Source organism: Numenius arquata, chromosome Z, assembly GCF_964106895.1.
Source record: "Numenius arquata chromosome Z, bNumArq3.hap1.1, whole genome shotgun sequence".
Taxonomy (NCBI): Eukaryota; Metazoa; Chordata; class Aves; order Charadriiformes; family Scolopacidae; genus Numenius; species Numenius arquata.
In genome coordinates, this window is record NC_133616.1 from 35,467,265 (window position 1) to 35,487,816 (window position 20,552).

At 39.2% G+C, this 20,552-nt stretch overlaps 1 protein-coding gene across 1 annotated transcript in view; it reads right to left on the reverse strand.

The window, feature by feature from the left end:
* TTC39B (tetratricopeptide repeat domain 39B) overlaps positions 1–20,552 on the reverse strand; it is a 79,087-nt gene that overhangs the window by 45,692 nt on the left and 12,843 nt on the right. Inside the window, exon 2 of the mRNA XM_074165876.1 lies at positions 7,500–7,534. Within this exon, the coding sequence (XP_074021977.1) occupies positions 7,500–7,534 (35 nt within the window). The remainder of the gene's footprint in view (positions 1–7,499; positions 7,535–20,552) is intronic.

The window sequence follows — 20,552 nt, forward strand, 5'->3', positions numbered from 1 at the left end:
AAACCTCTTTTTCCTGTAAAACCACAGAAGAGGTAATTTTACAAAATTATACTCTGCCAACAGAAAACATGGATCTCTATATTCCACAAAAAGAATTTCTGAATAATTTGGGGGAAAAATAAGGTAGCAGAAATATATGGGGGGGGAAGTCATAGAAGTTAAGAATTACCTTGTTCAGTAAGATGGAAATTAAAATTTCATAGTTTTTTCCACAACACAATTCAGGTACTGACAAAGCATTTTTAGCAAGAATTAAATAAAAGAAGAAAACACACATAAACCTGTTCCATCCATGTATGTTTTCGAACCTGTAGATGCTTGACACGTAACAGTGTTAGCAAATCTGTTTCACAAGGTAACCTCAAAACTTAAAAGTAAGCAGACTCTCCAGTGGAAACATAGGGAAATATTTGTTAAAAATTCGCTTACCATCACAAAACTTCTTGGCAGAGGCTTGAATTTCCAAAACAGAATAAAACATTTGTCTTCAGTTACTTGGTTGCTTTTACAACAAGATATGACAAGTTTGAGACCAGTTCTGCATTAACACAACCATGTAATTGCAAATTTATTTTCGCATACATCCCACCTATCCTCTTGGTAAGGCTGAAGATGCTATATCAAAAGTTACTGTCAAGCCAGCACTTTGAAAACTTAGTAACTCTCTTTGGCAGAGAAGACATTAGGTGAACTGCTACTGCTTGCTTTAAGCAAAATGGCAGACTAGCCTACTGTAATGCTCACTGGTGCTGAAGCCAAAGAAAGGGTGAAGAACGGCATTTACAGGTGAAACTCCATTTAATGGTCCTTCCACATTTCTACAAAGTAAGTATTTTGGGCTCATTATAAAACCTGTTTGGGAGTGGCTGTGTATACCCACAGTAGCCACCATGAGCAGAAAATCACAAAAGAGTCTAGATAAAGAATCTAATCCATTTAGAACATTGGAGCAAAGACCGATTTCCTGCTGGACCTGTCCTCAGATACGACAGCCAGCACTAGAGATTTAGGGAAGGATTTTACCCTATTAAGATAACTCATTGCCCTTTTAACATCTAACCTGCACAACCTGGTATCTAGAGTTAAGCAATAATATTTAGGGAATTAAGCCAGTTAAAGCCAAGTCAGATTAGCAAAACCATTTGCTAGCACTTACTGGAGCAATACACACAGCAGTGTTACTCTATATATATTTCACATGAAGAATTACAGAGTGGTGTATGAAATACTATGAAGACATGGTTTCAACACATCCTTTCCAAATTCTTGAACCAACAAGTTGATCTGACAGAATTTGAACCAGCTCTGATCTCGTAAGTAAACATCAACCGTCTTTGTAAACACAAGTCTCTATAAAAAAAAGTCCATTTTAGTTAAATTCAATTGGGTATAACCAAGCTACAATAAGCCACTCAAACGAATGCCAGGCATATCATCATGGAGCTTTAACAATGCCACTTTCTTATCCAAAATAAGAGACTGAAACATTGATACATAAGAAAATGTTAAGACAAATGTTATCAACAGCAAAATCAAAAAAATAGATACAGCTTCCCAAAAGGTTGAATTTCTGATAATTCATTGCTTCAATGTAGTAATGTTTCCAAATTTCTACTATTGTATCATTAATAGAAAAAAATCTACCATTCATTTTAGACAGGGAAAGGTCAAGAATAATCAGTGTGGCACTAGACTGGGGAAAGGTTTCCCCTCAGGCAAACTACCAACGTAATTTGAAAACTACAACCAAAGACTTTAAAGTCGGGCAAAATAGCCTCGGGCAAAATAGCCAGTAGGCCGGCGTGGATGAACAAGGAACTGCTGGACAAACTCAGGACCAAAAAGGAGGCCTATAGAGGGTGGAAGCAGGGAAAGGTAGACTGGGAAGAATACAGAGAAGCTGTCCGAGTCACCAGAAACCTGATCAGGCAAGCGAAAGCCCAGGCAGAACTAAATCTAGCCAGGGATGTGAAAAATAACAAGAAGAACTTCTATAGATATATCAGGGATAAAAATAAGACGAGGGAAGCTGTGGGTCCCCTCCGGAAGGAAACGGGAGACCTGGTCACCCAGGATATGGATAAGGCTGAGCTACTGAATGACTTCTTTGCCTCAGTCTTCACTGGCAAGGGCCCTAACCACACTGCCCAAGTCACGGAGGGCAAGAACAGGGGCTCTGGGAATGAAGAACCACCCACAGTACAAGAAGACGAGGTTCGAGACCTCTTAAAGAACCTGAAGGTGCATAAGTCCATGGGACCTGATGAAATCCATCCACGGGTCCTGAGAGAACTGGCGGACGAAGTTGCTAAGCCCCTCTCCATCATATTTGAGAAATCGTGGCAGTCTGGTGAAGTTCCCACTGACTGGAAAAAAGGGAACATAACTCCAATATTCAAAAAAGGAAACAAAGAAGACCCGGGAAACTACAGGCCGGTCAGTCTCACCTCTGTGCCTGGCAAGATCATGGAGCAGATCCTCCTGAAATCCTTGCTAAGGCACATGGAGAATAAAGAAGTGATTGGAAACAGCCAACATGGCTTCACCAAGGGCAAATCGTGCCTGACAAATTTGGTGGCCTTTTACAATACTGCCACAGACTTGGTAGACAACGGCAGAGCGACTGACGTCATTTACCTGGACTTATGCAAAGCATTTGACACTGTCCCGCACGACATCCTGGTCTCAAAATTGGAAACTCATGGATTCGATGGATGGACCACTCGGTGGATAGGGAACTGGCTGGATGGCCGCATCCAAAGGGTTACAATCAATGGCTCAATGTCCAGGTGGCGGCCAGTAACGAGTGGTGTTCCGCAGGGGTCGGTACTGGGACCAGTACTGTTTAACATCTTTGTCGGTGACATGGACAGTGGGATAGAGTGCACCCTCAGCAAGTTTGCTGATGACACCAAGCTCGGTGGCGCAGTTGACACGCTGGAGGGAAGGGATGCCATCCAGAGGGACCTAGACAGGCTGGAGAGGTGGGCTCGTGCAAATTGCATGAAGTTCAACCAAGCCAAGTGCAGGGTCCTGCACCTGGGACGTGGCAACCCCAGGCACAAATACAAGTTGGGTGGAGAATGGCTGGAGAGCAGCCCCGAGGAGAAGGACTTGGGAGTGCTTATGGATGAGAAGCTCAACATGAGCAGGCAGTGTGCACTGGCAGCCCAGAGAGCCAACCGTGTCCTGGGCTGCATCAGGAGAAGTGTGGCCAGCAGGTCTCGCGAGGTGATTCTGCCCCTCTACTCTGCGCTCGTGAGACCCCTCCTGGAGTACTGTGTCCAGCTTTGGAGTCCTCAACACAGAAAGGACATGGACCTGTTGGAACGGGTCCAGCGGAGGGCCACGAGGATGATCAGAGGGATGGAGCACCTCTCCTATGAAGGCAGACTGAGAGAGCTGGGGTTGTTCAGCCTGGAGAAGAGAAGGCTCCGGGGAGACCTTATAACAGCCTATCAATACCTGAAGGGAGCCTACAGAAGAGCTGAAGAGGGACTCTTTGTCAGGAAGAGTGGTGACAGGACAAGGGGCAATGGTTTTAAATTGGAAGAGAAGAGATTTAGATTAGATATAAGGAAGAAATTCTTTACAGTGAGGGTGGTGAGGCACTGGAACAGGTTGCCCAGGGAAGCTGTGGATGCCCCATCCCTGGAAGTGTTCAAGGCCAGGCTGGATGGGGCTTTAAGCAACCTGCTCTAGTGAGAGGTGTCCCTGCCCATGGCAGGGGGGTTGGAACTAGATGATCTTTAAGGTCCTTTCCAACTCTAGCCATTCTATGATTCTATGACTCTATGATTCTAAAGGAAGACAAAATTGAAGACTTCCACAAGAAATCCCAGGGTTTTTTTCAGTTCCTTAGGAACTTTTTTTAAATAGCTGTACCTTCTGAAGAACTTGAGTAAAGGAGAGAGTCTAATCAAGTGAAGAATCCTGCCTACGTACAAAAGAATACACAAATTTCTATGCAATTCCCCTAGCTTCAGAGTATCTGTGTCTAAACACAGAGCAAGTCATCAGCAGCAAGTATTCCAGCTGAGAATATCCTACTCTTATTACTCAAATACTGACAAACTGAAACGTCTATGAACTTAATTTTCAAAGACAATTATGCCAACTGTCCACACACGTGTCCCCACGCTCTTAATATTTTAACCTATTGGCCAGTTTCAATCAGATAAATTTGACAGAGAAGCAATGGACTCAGGATACAATTAAAAATCAGTATCTGGGTAGTGAAGAAATACCTTAACAGGCACCTACTGAGGGGAAATCTACAGTACAATACTTAATTTTCTGTTTTGTTGGCCTGCTGAAAAATCAAGGAGGACGCACGTGCAGCCAGGGGAAAGGAGAGGTAAGTAGGTCATGAGGACATGCGCAGGGAAAGCTTGAGTCATCCGGTGGGGGAAGGTATGAGTTCATAAGACAGTGATCTCTGTGAAATGAAGGTCAATTAGTTCAGTGCTCATGGCACATTCTGCCAACAGCTAAAGTGCACACAGGGAATCCAGAAGAAAACATCAACAGAAATATTCAAAACTTACTGTAGCCACTGATAATCAAAGTATTTAGTTATAACAAGACGACGACACTGTCATTAATGCTTTTGAGAATCTTGCAAAGCTATCTCACTAAGAAATTTCCTTTTCCCTCTGCTCTCCAGGGTGGTTAAGAATCTACAGACCTTTTCTAAAGTTGACTAACCAAAGCCTGCAACAACCTCCCAGCTGAAAAATCTCTGATGAAAGCTACTCAAGGTCAGTAACATTGTGTGAAAGTAACAAAGACACCCCCCCATCACAAGTTTTTATAGCCCTATGATACAGATACACTCCAAATCCCATTTTGCATTCATACTACAACAGTGGAATAAAAATTTCCAAGACGCTAAAGTGAGAAAATCATAATAGTTTAGAAGAATGGTGCTGATCAGACTTGTATTACTAATCTTCTGCCAGTTTGCTGCAATCAGATTATTCAAATTGGACAAGATATATATCAAAACCACCAATGGAGCTCCAAGTTTTTCTTCCAAAGAAGAAAAAAAAGTTACAATCAAAAAACCTAGAGAATTTCATAGCAATTTCTAAAATCATATATTGTAAGAGTTGGAATAAAGCTAGAGACTTCAGAGAAAAGCACAGAAAACTAGAAATATTTTCCCTTGAATACTAATAGCGCCTTTATTCATACTTTAAGTCAGTCTAAAAAATATAGTACTCAGATGTATACTCAAAACATGAAAGCATTCAGAGTCTGATGCTGAGAAACTCACATATTTGTCCTTCCTTTTATGCATCCTGCTGGGTTTGAGAGGCTTAATACTTTCTTCCTTTGCATCAACTAATACTAAAGCATCTCACTTTTCCATAAGTATTATTTAAATGGCCAACTGTTTGGGGGAGTTACCACCAAGCATGCCTGAAAAGGACGTGTGGAGTCCTTTATGAGTCTGAACATTCAACATAACATTAAAGTAAGCTGCATTTTAGTAGATATCACACCTTCCTGACAATTACAAAAAGTGAGATACTGTTGGTGGCCTGTCACTGAAGACACAGGTTAATCCCTAAATTACTTCAGGGTTAAATCTGCTGTCTTATATTCACATTACTCGATTAACCAAATAAACAGGAGAGCATTTATCTATGAAGAGCATTTAGTGCACACTGCACATCTTAACGGCGAGTCAATGTGCTAGGCTTCTAACGGGTGACAGATACTGCCTTTTCTATCTATGCAAGTTTCACTACATTTAATGCAGCCTATTTTAACATATGCAGTCATCAGCTCAAATCCTACAGGGTATTTTCAGAGACTTTTTAAACACCGTTCTCATGGATCTTATGTAATACAAGTTGGGTTTTTTTGATGTAGCTGTTCCACAAAGTGAAACAAGAACTTCAGACATGAAAATGAATTTGTGCATTTGTTTTCTACATGAGAAACTGAAATAATCAGATTCATTATAACCACATTATATTTTAGAAAAAGTGAGTAAGAGGTCAGGGAATGCAGTTACTCACACTGTGCTTTCTCTTAGGTTTGTGCAGGACCACCCGAACAAGAACTGTGGGTGGTCCTACATTACTGAAAAAGGCTGAACTAAAGGCTGTGAAACCTGAAAAAATGGCAAGTTAGTTTTAGAATACACATATACCAGAATCACTCAACAATATAACAGCACAGACATACTAATTTTGGCCAGTGGCCAAGGACAGCAACCTCAGCGACAACTGTTCAACTACAGACATTAAGTAGCAGCACAATTTCTGTCCCACTAATATTCTCTCCATCACCACACATTTACTCTTCAACATAACAGTTATTACAGAGAGAAGCAATACCAGCCATAATAAACTAACATCAGTCTAACTTCTACACTGCTAAGAGCACAGGAGAGAAACTCAGGAAGACCAAATTGAAGTTCTGCATGACAATAATAAACATCCATGCCCAACTCGGGTATCAGTACAAACAACAAAAAAACCTTTTCATAGAAGAAATGAGTGTTGGATAAATATTCGCATTAAAGTAAATAGTACAGAATCACTTCCTTCCCCCTCTTGAGTGAGGTAAGGGCCAGAGAGAGGTTATCCGATCATACAGCAACTGCTAGGGAGTCAAAGGAAGAAAAACCAATCCTTAACATGAAAAGTTCTCAACACAAATATATCAGATTCTTATTTCCTTCCATCAGTCTCAGGAAGCTGTATTTTTAATTTTTCCACTACAGTTTTACATAGAGAGCAGACCTTACTATTCTAGGCGAGATACAAATAGAGGGTCTGGCAAATCTGTAAAGTATAATTTGCCAAGGCCATGGAAATTTTGGCAATTAAATTCAGTCCAAAGCTACTGCTCCTGGGTCTAGAAGGGTTTTAGCAGTCTGAGGATATCACTAGAATTCTCTTTCTCACGCGGTTCATGGCACAAAAATGCAGTAAAATCCTACAGAAAAGCTAAAACCACTTATGAGTAGCATCATCTGTTTCCATCACAGTTTAAGTAAGGTGTTACTTCAGCATGAAATCTAACACCAGAGAAGTGACTGTATCTCACTTCTCTAGGGAAAATCATTTGTGCAGCAGTACAAGGTACAATAACCTGTACCTTATGAGGTACAGCAATTTCCATTTTAAAACTTTGCTTAGATGGTCTTGCATAAACTGTGGTCTGAAGTTTTTCCATTAATGCTGAGCTGTCGTTTCTTCACCATGCAGAAATGTCTAAAGTCATCAGTGTGTAACTAGAAGTTACTAAATTTGCTATTTTTAATTCTTTACAGCTTTCAGATTTGTTGACAAATACTTCATCACATATATCAACCTAATTACACTTCCATTTCCCAACTCTTGGGGACCTTAACTGTGCTGGAAAATGTGAATGTAATCAGTGCATATAAAGTTATGCTTCCCTGGAATGGTGTGCACACAGTATTTCATTGCTGTAAAAATATTTCTAACAGACATACACACTTAAAACTTCCTACTTACACAGGGATGTTTTCAAAGGCATCTTCAAAATTTTCCTGCAAAAATAAAAAAAATGTTTCAGTCAAATATGCATGTGTTTTGGAACTCTTTCTGTAAAACAGCAGAAAGTTACCATTACCAGATAGCACTTAATTTTTCAACATACAGTAATAATCAGAATATTCAGTCTACTGATTTTTTTGTTATGTTTTCAGTGCAAATCATTACCCAGACAGACACATTTTCTATGGGCCTACGACATCAGACTGCAGTTAGGTTAAACCAAAGACCTCTTCCCTTTCAGACTCCCAAACAACCACCATGTGAATCAGAGAAGGCAATACAGACTTATGTTTCAGGAGTTTGTGCACCACATCTGATGTATCCTGGATGCACTAGCTGACTGGTATACCTACACACTAAAAATAAAAATATGCAGTGTTCTAACCATATAGCTGATATGCAGGTTGGGCAGAGTATATATATTAGGTCCAGAATGCATTATAGATAGCGTGCATAGATAGCCAGCTCATGCCTTAGTAGCAGTTACATGAACAGCTTGGTCCAGACATGCAGAGGATGTCTCTTTCCACCTAGGTTCAAATTTCAAATTAAAATAAAAGAAGAGATGCAAAAACATAAAAATGGTCAAAATGGTTCAGCTCAAGGGTCATTTATTTCCGTGTCTGGTTTCCGAAATTGGTCTGTAGAAGTGAGTAGCAGAGACAACAGGATAAATAGCCCTCCCTCCTTCCTATATCCTTTTCTCCACCCCTCACTTTGCAGCCTTTGGCAGCAACTCAGGAAATTCCAGGCCTCGATGTAGTCTGCCCATCTGGTGATTTTCAGCAGATCTCTCTTCCAAGTACCAGTCCAGTCTTCCCTTGATCCCATGTAGACTTCCTTTTATTCTGAAGTCATAGCCTTACAAAGGTATTTCACAAGCCTGCCACCTGTTTTGAACCTAGGTCTTACTACCTTTGCTTAACAGTTCCTAGCTTTTGAATTGAAAGACAGTGAAGAATCAATTCCTATGTTCTCCTTCCCTGACACTTATGATTTTGAAAACCTTCGTTATATATATATAACCTCTTTTCCAAGCCAAAGACTGCTACCTTACTCAGTCACTCCTCAAACAGAAACTGTTTCTGACTGTCCTTTCTGCTCTTTCCATTGGAAGAACTGGAATCATGATGGAACAGATTGTTCCAGTTTTTAACATATCCCAGGAATAACACTGACTTGATGTGCAAAGGAGTAAGATAATACAAATCTCACAGAGCATTCTCAGTGTATGTAAACCTCCAGTGACAGAAGCACTACCGCGCTTACATCAAACCTTCCAAAAAAAGTTTTCAAACCAAAACCAACACTAACAAAAGAAACAACTTAAGTGCCTTGCTAAAACACCAACTGCAGCTTACTTCAAGGCTGTCCACTCAGTTAAGACAATGCACACATTTGGAACATTGTTAGACTCACTGGCAGTGAGGCAGAGGACTAGCGTTTTAGTGGTAGCTGCCTTAAGCATGATAACACAAGATTGAAGCTAACAGCAGACAGATCGATGTTTCATGAATTTTACATTTTTTAGCAAACTCACCATAAAACGCAGCTGATAAAAAAACCAAACATTGTAATGATCATTAGATCCTGCTTCTCTGCCACAGGACAAATTCAGCAATACACTATGTGACTGTGATTTGCCTTCCAGAGAAATGTTACTTTACTTGCATTTTCAACTGAGGAAAAATTTCTGTTTAGAAGAAAAAAAACAAACTGTTGCAAAAAGACAGGATTTTCATCACCCTTCACAGATAGAATATTGTACTATATCAATTTTGAACTACTGCAATTGCATGTTCTTTATTGCCTGGAGCTGCCACTGCCAAGGAGCAACACGAATGCATTTAAAGAAATGTTACCAGACTGCCCAAATGCTCTCTTTCAACCTAAATTTACCAGCCAACACTACTATAGTAGGCAGAACAAGACCTACTGTGAAGAATACAGTATCAACTTAGAAGAAGACAATAAAATTAAGCCTGATCTGAAGAGAGCTGAACTGAGTTTTGAAAAGCTGAATAAAAACCAACAGGAACAATATCCTGGACAGAAACCCTGTCACCCATGTCTCACACCAGACACTGACAGAAGTGATTAGTCTTCTAATAAAGTGCTTCTCTGAAGACTGTTTGCCTCCTTGAGCCACTTCTAGAGACAAGTGGAGAAATTCAGCAAAATAAACAAACAAACAAAACACACTGACAGCTTTTTGAGCACACCTCCTTTTTCCTATGAGAACAAACCTGACAAACAGAAGTCAAGGTACTTTTAACTTTGAGGCATTTAGGAAGCACAGTAACAATCAGAAGATTGTTAGACCAAGATGTAAAAATGACATGACATGAACCTCTTGCCTGCTCTTTCAAGCCAGAGAGCAGCAGCTATGTACAAGAAGAAAAGGAGAGTTATCACAGAATACCAGGCTAGAAGAGACCTCAAGGATCATCTGGTCCAACCTTTCTTAGCACAGTCTAGACAAGATGGCCCAGCACCCAGTCCAGCTGAATCTTAGAATTGTTTAATGTTGGGCAATCCACCACTTCCCTGGGGAGATTATTCCAATGGCTGATTATTCTCATTGTGAAAAATTTTCCTCTTGCATCCAATTGGAATCTCCCCAGGAGTAATTTGTACCCATTACCCCTCATCTTTTCCATGTGACTCCCTGTAAAAAAGGAGTCTCCATCTTCTTTGTAGCCACCCTTTTAATACTGGAACACGGTAATAAGGTCTCCCCTAAGCCTTCTTTTCTCAAGGCTTAACAAACCCAGTCCTCTCAGCCTTTCCTCATATGGCAAGCTTCCCAGTACTTTGGTCATCTTTATGCCTTTCTCTGGACTCTCTTCAGCCTGCCCACATCTCTTTTCCATAGCAGGGCCCAACACTGAACACAGTATTCCAGGTGCATCTTGCCAAGTGCTGAGCAGACTGGGATAATGACTGCTTTATCTCTGCTGGTAATGCCCTCGTTGATGCTACCCAGCATCCTGTTGTCTTTGCTGCTGCAGCACACTGATCACGCATATTGGCATTGTTGTCCACTAGGACCCCCACATCCCTTTCCACAGAGATAGTTCACACTCTGCCTAGATAAGGGCCTCCTCTGGCTCCTACTGAATTTTGTTCCCTGCTATTCACACTGATCAAATGCATGTCTAAATATTTAGAAGATGAAGTACAACCTTGATATTTTTCACCCATACCAAAGCATAGGAAATGATGACAGTCTCTCAAGAGGTTCCTCAAGAGAGCCAGAAACCACATTGCTGAAGGTGACTACGCTAACAAAAAAAGCACGTAGTTTTTCTGAAGTTCTCTGTGCCTTCCCATTCCCACTGCATGCAAAAGAGGTACTAGAATGCATTCGATATGACATCTTGTTCTCATTTCCTTAACTGTCTCACACAAGTTTGTAGCTGGCTCTACAGACTCTCACAGATTCCCTATATATAGAAGAAAGCTGAAAGCAAAAAATGAGAAGCGTAGTTATTTTCTACTGTGTTCCATTTTCTGTAATACAGAAAAAAAGTCGTATCATCCTAAAGTGTAAGGGAAAAGACTGCAATTGAAGTACCCAGAACAGCTTCTCACAGATCACGTTCTGGGATTCACCATGATCCTACCAAGATATAGAAGGTTTCATCAGTACTCAGGACATCAATTTTTCTCCAGTAGTCTGTTAAAATTTACTTGTAAACTAAGCCTATTCAATAAAAGAAACAAAATTAAGAGTGAAGTGTTACATAAAATACAGAGCATCTTGAAGACTTCAAGCTGTATGTAATATACACACATGTATAGGTATGCATCTAATATACATTATGTCAATTAAAAAAAAATTAATCATGTGATTGATTAAGTTTATCCATTCCTCAGAGTACAGAATCAGCCCAAAAACATGGACAGACACTCTTGCACATTTGGTTAAAGCCTGGTAAAGGTCCCATCTTCAACGGTTCATCCCAACACTGCAACTCCCAGCTGATAGAGCTGAAATGCCATAATCAATTTCCAGAGGTGCTTGTTCATTTCAGTCTACAGCAGATTACTTAATTCAAACTAAACAGTTTTACTTAGCACTGAAGACAGACGGCACACAAGTTCCTTGAAATCTGAAGTTGTGTGCAACTAAATCAGCTATATTTGTGACCTCTACACTTCAGCAGTGTTAGTGTAGGAATACAGTTTCCTTTATTTACATGCCTGGAGAGACTTAACAGAGACTAAGGTTAACAGTCCTTCATTCATTCCCTTATCTGATCAAGGTCCATCCTACAGCATCCCAAAGGTCCTGCTCCAGTATGTCTCCATTGTAACAACCACACACATTCAGCACAAATCTTCAGGAAATGCAAACTGCAGTTAAATCTATAAGAAGGGAAACACAGCTTTTTTTCAGATATTCTACTCAGAAAAAGAAATATATTAACATTAAACTCGATACCAGGAGAAAGAGTTTAACAACAATGTTTCTCAGGACCCAAGCTGGCTAATGCTGCAATCCCCAGATTTTTACTGTGCCTTTTCCAGAGAACACATCAATCCAAGAATTTAAAGTCCATGAACGTAAATAAAACTGCCACTAGATGGCATGAGAAAAACTGATTCAGACTTTTCCACAAATTTGGGAAAAAAAAAAAATCAGAACAAGATTTGACAAAAATCACATTGTCTCAAAATGACTTCTTGAATTACATCATCATCTTTTTTTTTTTCTGGTTAACTATTGTACTATGTCACGTCTTTTTTATGCACCATTTTTAAGATGTGAGCAGGTTTGAAAAGAAGTAAGCTATACAACTTAGAGATGCTCGTGTTTTGCAAACACAAGGAGGTCAGACAGGGACATAAACTGACATAGTGTTATTAAGGCAGAAAAACCGACCAGAGTTCCTGTACTCTGTAGCAGAAACCACTTGCAGCAGACCACAATTCACCTATAAAGCTTCATGAAAAACAACATGTGAACAAGACCCTTAAACTACTACAGGATGTTTATCAGTGACTGTGCTTTTGTTCTAAGACACTGGAAGAAATCAAGGCAAGCAGTTGTTCCTACTTTTTACAGAAATCCTAGAATCAAAAGTGAGCTCTCCTTTCTTCCATATTCATCGTAAGTCACTTAACTTTGAGCAACTTTTTGACTATAACCTGTGACTCTTTGTAAGCTATTGTCTCAGCTTGACAAAACAATTAGCAAAGTTAAGTGTTTAAACACTTGCTCTTTTCAAAGTGAAGAGGGTAAATTTGGTCAATGTAAACTATTCTTTTAAAATCCAGATTTATGATAAGATATCATTACTGAGCAAGCTATTAACCATCCAGATTCTCCCCACTAACAACAACATAACTTCAGAAAACTAAGTACAAGAGTATCTAGGATCACCAGCCATAATTTGGAGTTCATACTAACTTGGGCAAGGGGAAAAAAAAAAAAAAAGCCTTATGTCAAATATATCAACATAACATGAAAACATGAATAAGACTGCACATTGATTCAACAGACAAGTGAGACCACGTAAGAATGGTGAAATAATACCAGCCAGAATGAAATACTGTTGCTATACCACATTTACCTGCCTCGTTACAACTTTATTTTGTAGGGGCTGAAGAGAGCACAGTTTTAAGGAAAAATTTGAGGAATCATGAACTTAACAGTAACTCCTCTCCCTGGAAAGCCCACATATTAAGATGTTGCAAAGAATGGGAATCTATGGAGTCAGTTATATATTTAGCAAGCACATACACTTCGAGATGCTTTTAGTCCTGATGCTTTTTTCCAAATTTCTTCACAATTATGGGTACATCTAATTATGCTTGTCCTCTTTTGTCTTCTGTAATTCAGCTGATACCATCCTTTCTCTCAAACAAAAAATAAAAAATCAAGGCTAGGTGAAAATGACGCACAGCAAACCCAACCTGTGTCAACAGCCACACTGCCCAGCATGCTTTGTGCCTATGAGAAGCAAAGTCAATAGTTTGGAAGTCACTGGCTGGATTCTACATAAAGAGGAAGAGGTTTCACTGAGAGGTCTAAAATTTCTCAACCCAATGGGAAAGACAATACATTTTGCACTGTGTTAACATGAAAATTATAATTCCATATAGGGACTCATCTCACAAGACTTAAGGGAGTTCAAAGCAAACTTAGTTGACAAGCTCAGAAGCAGCTTTCTAAAAATCACAGGAGATGCACCCTATTCCCTCTGACTGAAGCTGTCCAGACCCAGCAGAAAGGGCAATAGCATATCCATAGCACGTGGGGGTATGGACTAAATCCCATTTTCCTTTTTAATATTGAATACAGAAAAAAAACGTGTGACTTATGGGCAGATAAAGGAGAAGGAACTGATAGTCAACACCCATACTATGGACTGGGACTCCAGAACAGAAGCCTTCCATATGATGTTTCTATAACAGCATCATTTTCCAGACAGTTTGTGTAAAGTAAGCAGTCACAAGGTTTTCTTACCAAATGTGACAGAACACTAACAAAAAAAATTAAATATATTTTTAACAAAATATTTTCTATTATGCAACTGTGTTAAGTAGTCATTTTGCCTTAGCCAGGACTACATTAAAAATTATTCAAAAAAACTGGTGGCTAAAAATTTTAAACTCCAGGTCCACAGAAGTGACAACTTAAAATCACTGGGCATTTGAAACTTACCAGACATTACAGCAATATGCAAGCTTCTAAGAATATTACTCAAGGATATGAAAGGACAAGATACCATCTGTCCCCTTAGTTGACTTGACTGAACCGAGAACTGCTAACAGAGGCTAGAAAGTCTCCTGAATAAACAGGAAAGAAATTAGCAAAATTCCCAGATGTGCAGCTACATGGGAGCATGGCTAACTTTAGCCAAAGAATTGCTAGAATAGCCCAGAGCTACCATCACAGCAAGCAGCAAGTAACTGAAAGACCTCAGTTCCTGTAAACTGATTAATATGACACCAATCTCCAAAAAAAACCTAACACAAGAACAAAAACCACCACCAAAAACATTCCCCAAAGAGAAATCCACCAAAATTATATTTAATTAGTAAAGAGCTAGAACAGAGTTGACATGGTGCAAAAAAAAAGAAAAAAAGCAAGAATTGTGAGAAATATGAGAAGATTAAAAATGTCTCTTGGTTGAACAAACTAAAGACAACTACTTTGGACTGGACAAGCCTTTTTTTTACATGCTATGCTGATCTAGTTCTTAAAAGGTACCTAATAAAACAGTCATTATTTTAAGAATTAGCTGAGTAAACAAGAGGAAAAGCAGTTGTCAGTAGAAGACTGTAATTAAATTGTTTCTAACAGAACTTCTCCAAGGCTTCTCTCCATTCAATACAATTTTTAATCAATACTCTTGAAACAAGCATAATACTAATGAAATGTTCAGCCATAAATAATTAGTGGAATGACAATCAAAATACACAAAAAAATACACTCCGTTAGAGTGACTGGGATCGTTAAGTCAGTCTCAGATGAGGAGAGGCACATGTGAAAAAAATCAGAGAAATCATACATGCAGATTGAGGTTGTATTATGGAAAGCAACAATCCTAAGACTGAAAGGTCATTTCGACAAGAAATTCAATTTGAATTCCTGCTATTAATGTGATCCTTAAATTAATCTGCAAACAGTAGAAAATAGAAATTTTTAGCATCCAACTGTAAAACTTTGTACTTTCCCAGAGTTCAGCCTTCTTGAATATTGATAAATATATAAAATAACAGAAAAGACCCCATGAAAATAGTTCAAGAGGTAGAACATGACTTAAAAAGAGCTACTTAAAAGTTTAGCCCTTTGGATTCAGCAAATCCAAGACAGCAGAACTACTTACTGACCCTAGCTCATACAAACAAACTCACAAAAACCAAACCAGTACCAGGCAAAACCTCTTCAATTTCTTGTAAACATTAGTTTTCATCATGCCTTTTTTTTGCTGCATCAGATTCACACTTTTCAGGCAAATGGCTAACTACTGGAGCACACCAGGGAGAGTAACCATGGACACTGTCCTTCATGTCTCCAAATTAAGAGTCTGAAAAGCACACAACATTACAGTTCAGCACAAATTACTAGGTTTGACACCAGCCAAGTTTCATGAAACTGACGGCCTTTGTTACACAAGGAGCAATTATCAGTAGTTCTAACACTACTCTATAGAGAATTTGTTCAAATCAACTCATAGGCAAGACTTGAGCCAAAGTCTTTTGTGCTTTTCTGCCATCGAATTTATTGTCAGAATTCCCTTCATAGAATCAAAATGATAATGCATGTATAGACTCCTTTTTAAGTAGTTTCTGAATACTGCTCTTTCACAGCACAAGTATGCTCACTCTCCCTCTAACATATCTTCTTCACAGATTACATGGATGTGATCTTGTTGCTTTAACCAACACCTGCCCCCCTCCCTCCGCCAATCACTCCACTGAAGCATCACATATCAGACATGACTATTTCACAAATACAAATGATGGAGATGAATGACAATGCAAGCTCACTGATTTAAAGTTGGGTAAGTTTAGCCTGTAGTATTGCTCAGTTAAAAACAAATGTAGTGACAGCACAAGGGGTAATGGTTTTAAATTGGAAAAGGGGAGATTTAGATTAGATATTAGGAAGAAATTCTTTACTGTGAGGGTGATGAGGCACTGGAACAGGTTGCCCAGGGAAGCTGTGGATGCGCCATCCCTGGAAGTGTTTAAGGCCAGGCTGGATGGGGCTTTGAGCAACCTGCTCTAGTGGAGGTGTCCCTGCCCATGGCAGGGGGGTTGGAACTCGATGATCATTAAGGTCCCTTCCAACTGTAACCATTCTATGATTCTATGAAATGCATTCCACTAAGGAAATTGGGGGGTTTTTTGATTCATCCACAGTGAGAAGAAGGGTAACATGTCTACACACATCTACAAACTTCAGATAGAAGCTGCGCAAACTGAAAAAAGAAGCAATTCTGAGAACTTGACCTATGAAACATAATCTGTTATGGACACCTTTCCTGCGTTCTAACAATCGGATGATTATGTCACATAAGGACAGAATTCAACTGTTGCTTAAATGGGCAGTGGCACGAGAAAACATTACCTAGGACTGCATATTTTTCCAGATGTTAAGAGACAAAGTAATTCCCAGCATTACAGGAATACTCAGAAGCTAACATGTCATCTTGAGCTAATTCATAAAGTATTGATGTAAAGAATTAGTATTTTGATGACCCAAATAGCATTCAGATTTAATTTCAAACATATAGATGCTTTTCCCTTCCTAATACTTAGAATTGAGAGTACTTTGCACTATAAAGAGCTTAAAAATTGAAACTTTTTAGGTACCACTTCATTAGACTTGACAATCATTTCTTATGGAACACTGCAGTCCACTTTACAAACCAGCAAAAAAGTAACCTGTGAATTAACCTACATCTTAATGCTTATTGTCCAAAAAGCCCCAAAAATATGAAAGAAAAGGCATTTCTATACTGTCTTGGCAGAGAAGCAATGTGGGGAAGTGGAGGGAGGAGAAGACATCCCCAGTCCTTCTCTGTCACCTACACACACTTTATTTGCCACTGTGACCCACGATCCTGGTATTAACAATTCGTAGCCTAGGAACAGAAACACACAAAAACCACCCAGTTCAAAGGGGAAGTAGACAACATAGCTGTTACAAAAGAGGAAAACTATTTCCCTTCCCAGAGACAGAAATAGCCTTGAGGCAGCAAGAACTGAATCGAAACGCACAAGTTCTGCTTTACCAGGTACAACCAATTTTTACATGAAAACTAAAAAACAGAATTCTTTTCTCTAAATAAAAAAAAAGTGTGTATTTTTGTGCTTATGTATTATTTCAAAATATTTTTTTGAACTATAAATATAACCCATCTGTTTTTTAAAAAATGGTTCTCAAGAATATTTGCATAAAACATCAGTGTTTTTCCAGAGAGCTGAGTGGACTGGAACTGTGTTTGGAAGAGCTGTGTTTTGCTAGATGTTTTCTACTAGAGATGAAGAACCTCAGCTGTCAGAAGCCAAAGATCAAGCTCGGTACTTCAGACTTAGTTATTTAATCTCATCCACAGTTTGCCACATTCAAGATCTTTACTAATGTGGATGACTTGGTTGTGGGTCGTGCTTTAACAAGAAAAAAAAACAACTACACCACAAAAAGAAAAACAAGGAGTTGGTAAGGCAGAACCTAGCTTTACTAGAAATGTGGATAACTGAAGAGTTGCTGAACAGTTAGCAATCCAAACAAACTTCAGTGTCATTTAGCTCAAAAACTAGATGTCAAAACCCAGAAGAACAATGGCTTCTCCATTACAGCCTGGAAAGCACTGGCCTTTCGATACAGCTGGTCACCCCAAATGACCAACAGACATATGAAAATTGAATCTTAAGAGATGCACCCTCCATTTTTTACAGAGAACAGATGTTTGTAATGAAAGCACCTGACACAATTAAGTGCAAGTAATCTGCATGATTTAAGAAGTGGACAATTCCTACTCCATCTTCAGCTGTATGCAAGCCGGCCAATTCTTAAACAGCGTACCAGCCATATTGTATAAACCAGGGCAGGACTGGGAATGAACATCAGTTGAAGGAATTACATTCAGCCACATCAGTTGTTGTGGGCTGGACCGGTTACATACCAGATGGAGCAACAAGGTGAAGGCTTTTCTGAACCTAACAATAAAAACTTCTAAAGACAGGGCATACGGTAGTCATACTTCAGTGCACAGATATCAGTCTCGCTGTTCTGAACACAACTGGCTGAGCTCGTGCTGTTTGAAACGATATCTCTCCCTCATGTCTGGAAAGGGAAATAAGCAGATTCAGCTACACACTCAGCAAGTAAAGAATCATAATATACTTCACTTTAATTGACGTGCAAATGGCTGCTGTCAACAGTTATTCATGTTAGATTCATATCCAACATTTTGCAAATAAAAGCAAGAGCAGAGTCTCAGTTAAAGTTGGCTGAATCCCAGGCTGGCCTCCCTTACTGTTTACACTGGCACCTTCCTGCTATTTGACCTGCATTTGTTAGTTTGACCTGCAGTTGTTTTTGCACAAAGAGCACTTCTGAGAGGCAGAGGAATAAGGCAGCAGCATAGAACTTCAGGGAAAAAAAAAAAAAAAGAAAAAAAAAACCAAAACAAAACAAACAAAAACCTCACAGAAAACAAACTAACCACACTCTCAATTAGGAGATCCCAGTCCAGTATAAGTGCGCTAAAGTATGCTCGCTCCTCATTGAAAGTCTCTGCAGAGACTGCATATGTGCTATTCTTGATCAATTTCATTGGAAAAAACTGACTGCTAAGCAATTCTAAACTGAACGGCAAATACAAACAGACACACTTCAGCTGCATACATCTTCCTTTTCATACTGTTGGAAGAGTGATTTGAGAAGAATGTGAAGGCAACTAAGGAGATTAAGAAGGTAGGGACAATATACAACCATTCTTCTCAAAACAGATACTACGTTAAGAGAATAAACTGTAGGCTTGTCCTCTCTAGCCATAAGAAAAATTATTCAATTAAATTAATTCTTCTTGAAGTAGACATGCCTCCGAGTCTCCCAAGAGCTTTGTGTCAAGCTCATTAAAGTTTTTACAAAAACTTCAGTGTCACCATTGAATCAATTCACAGAAATTACATAAAAAAACCACTAAAATCAAAGGAATTTTAGTATGCTATTTATTCTGTCTATTAAGTTGTTAAGACCCTTGTTAACATCTTTCTAGACCTAATTCTTCTGATACATAAGCATAACCAGTAAGTACCAAGTACATCTGTATTTTCCAGGACACTGGACACAGCACGGATGAGATACCAGTGCTGAAAGACAAAGCTGGTAAAGACTATCCTACTTCCAGTCATCTGGATTAGCCACAAACGTTTAGCAAAGTTCTACCAGCTTCCAAATAGACTCTTCAGTCAATTTTTTTGATTCTGTAGAAGAGATAAAGACACAATGAGAGTTTTCAGAGACACAAGCAGAGGGTACTTTCAGACACTAACTGAAAGCAAGGCACTAGGTAGAGCTTCAGAAACAAACAGATTTTACTTTCTTAACTTGCTTGTATGCAGCCAAGGCATGAGCAACTTGAAAGTCACAAGCCTCCCTGCAACTCAAATCAAGCAGCTTTGTTTTACCAATTCCAGCAAAGTTAATATTTCACAGCTAGTGACATTTCACCCATTCTAGTTCAGAACTGGCCATCTCTGAAGTTTAACTTTCCAAGACTGGCTAACCTTCACAGGAACTTCATCTCAGTCAAGACAAAGGATCACTAAACGATTTACTACTTAACAAAATAAAAAAAAAAAAAAATAGTTGACAAACACCAGATTACAACACACCTCTGCTGTACACACATTTGGAGCTGGAGAACCCAAATTCTTCCCCTCTCACAAGGATAGATCTGTTAAGCAGTCTCATCTAATCTTCTCACCTTCATTCCCACATTTCACTGTTCCTGATGTGGACGAGAAGACAAAACCTGACAGTTTTCATCTAGGCTACCTCCTGTATTACATTTCAGTGGGACACTTAAAATTTAAAAAAAGAAAGCATAGTAGAATTGGAATCGACAACAGCCAATGTAGCAAGGTGTCTAATCCACTGCTGAAAGTTTTCCAGTTTGCTGACTGAAAATTATTTTCCATCAGCTGGAAAAGCAGCAAGCACTGAATGAGAAAGAAAAATTCCTTAAATTGCTTGTTCCATACAAATGGCCTTGGATGGAAAAGAACAGTATAAGGTGAGCTTTACCCTCTTCCTGCTTCCATATTAGATATATTGCCACTGTAACCTTTGATTGAACCATCTGGCAACAGCAGTTATTTTATGGAGAGTTAAAATATTTTCCATTGCTGTTTCTTTCATTATTTGAATACTACAACTTCTATTTTTGACCTGCTACACTTTTTCATTGGTAAGCATAAGTATTTGCATCCTTAGACGTCAAGAACAGGTCTACTCAAAACCTAAAAACATAGAAATTA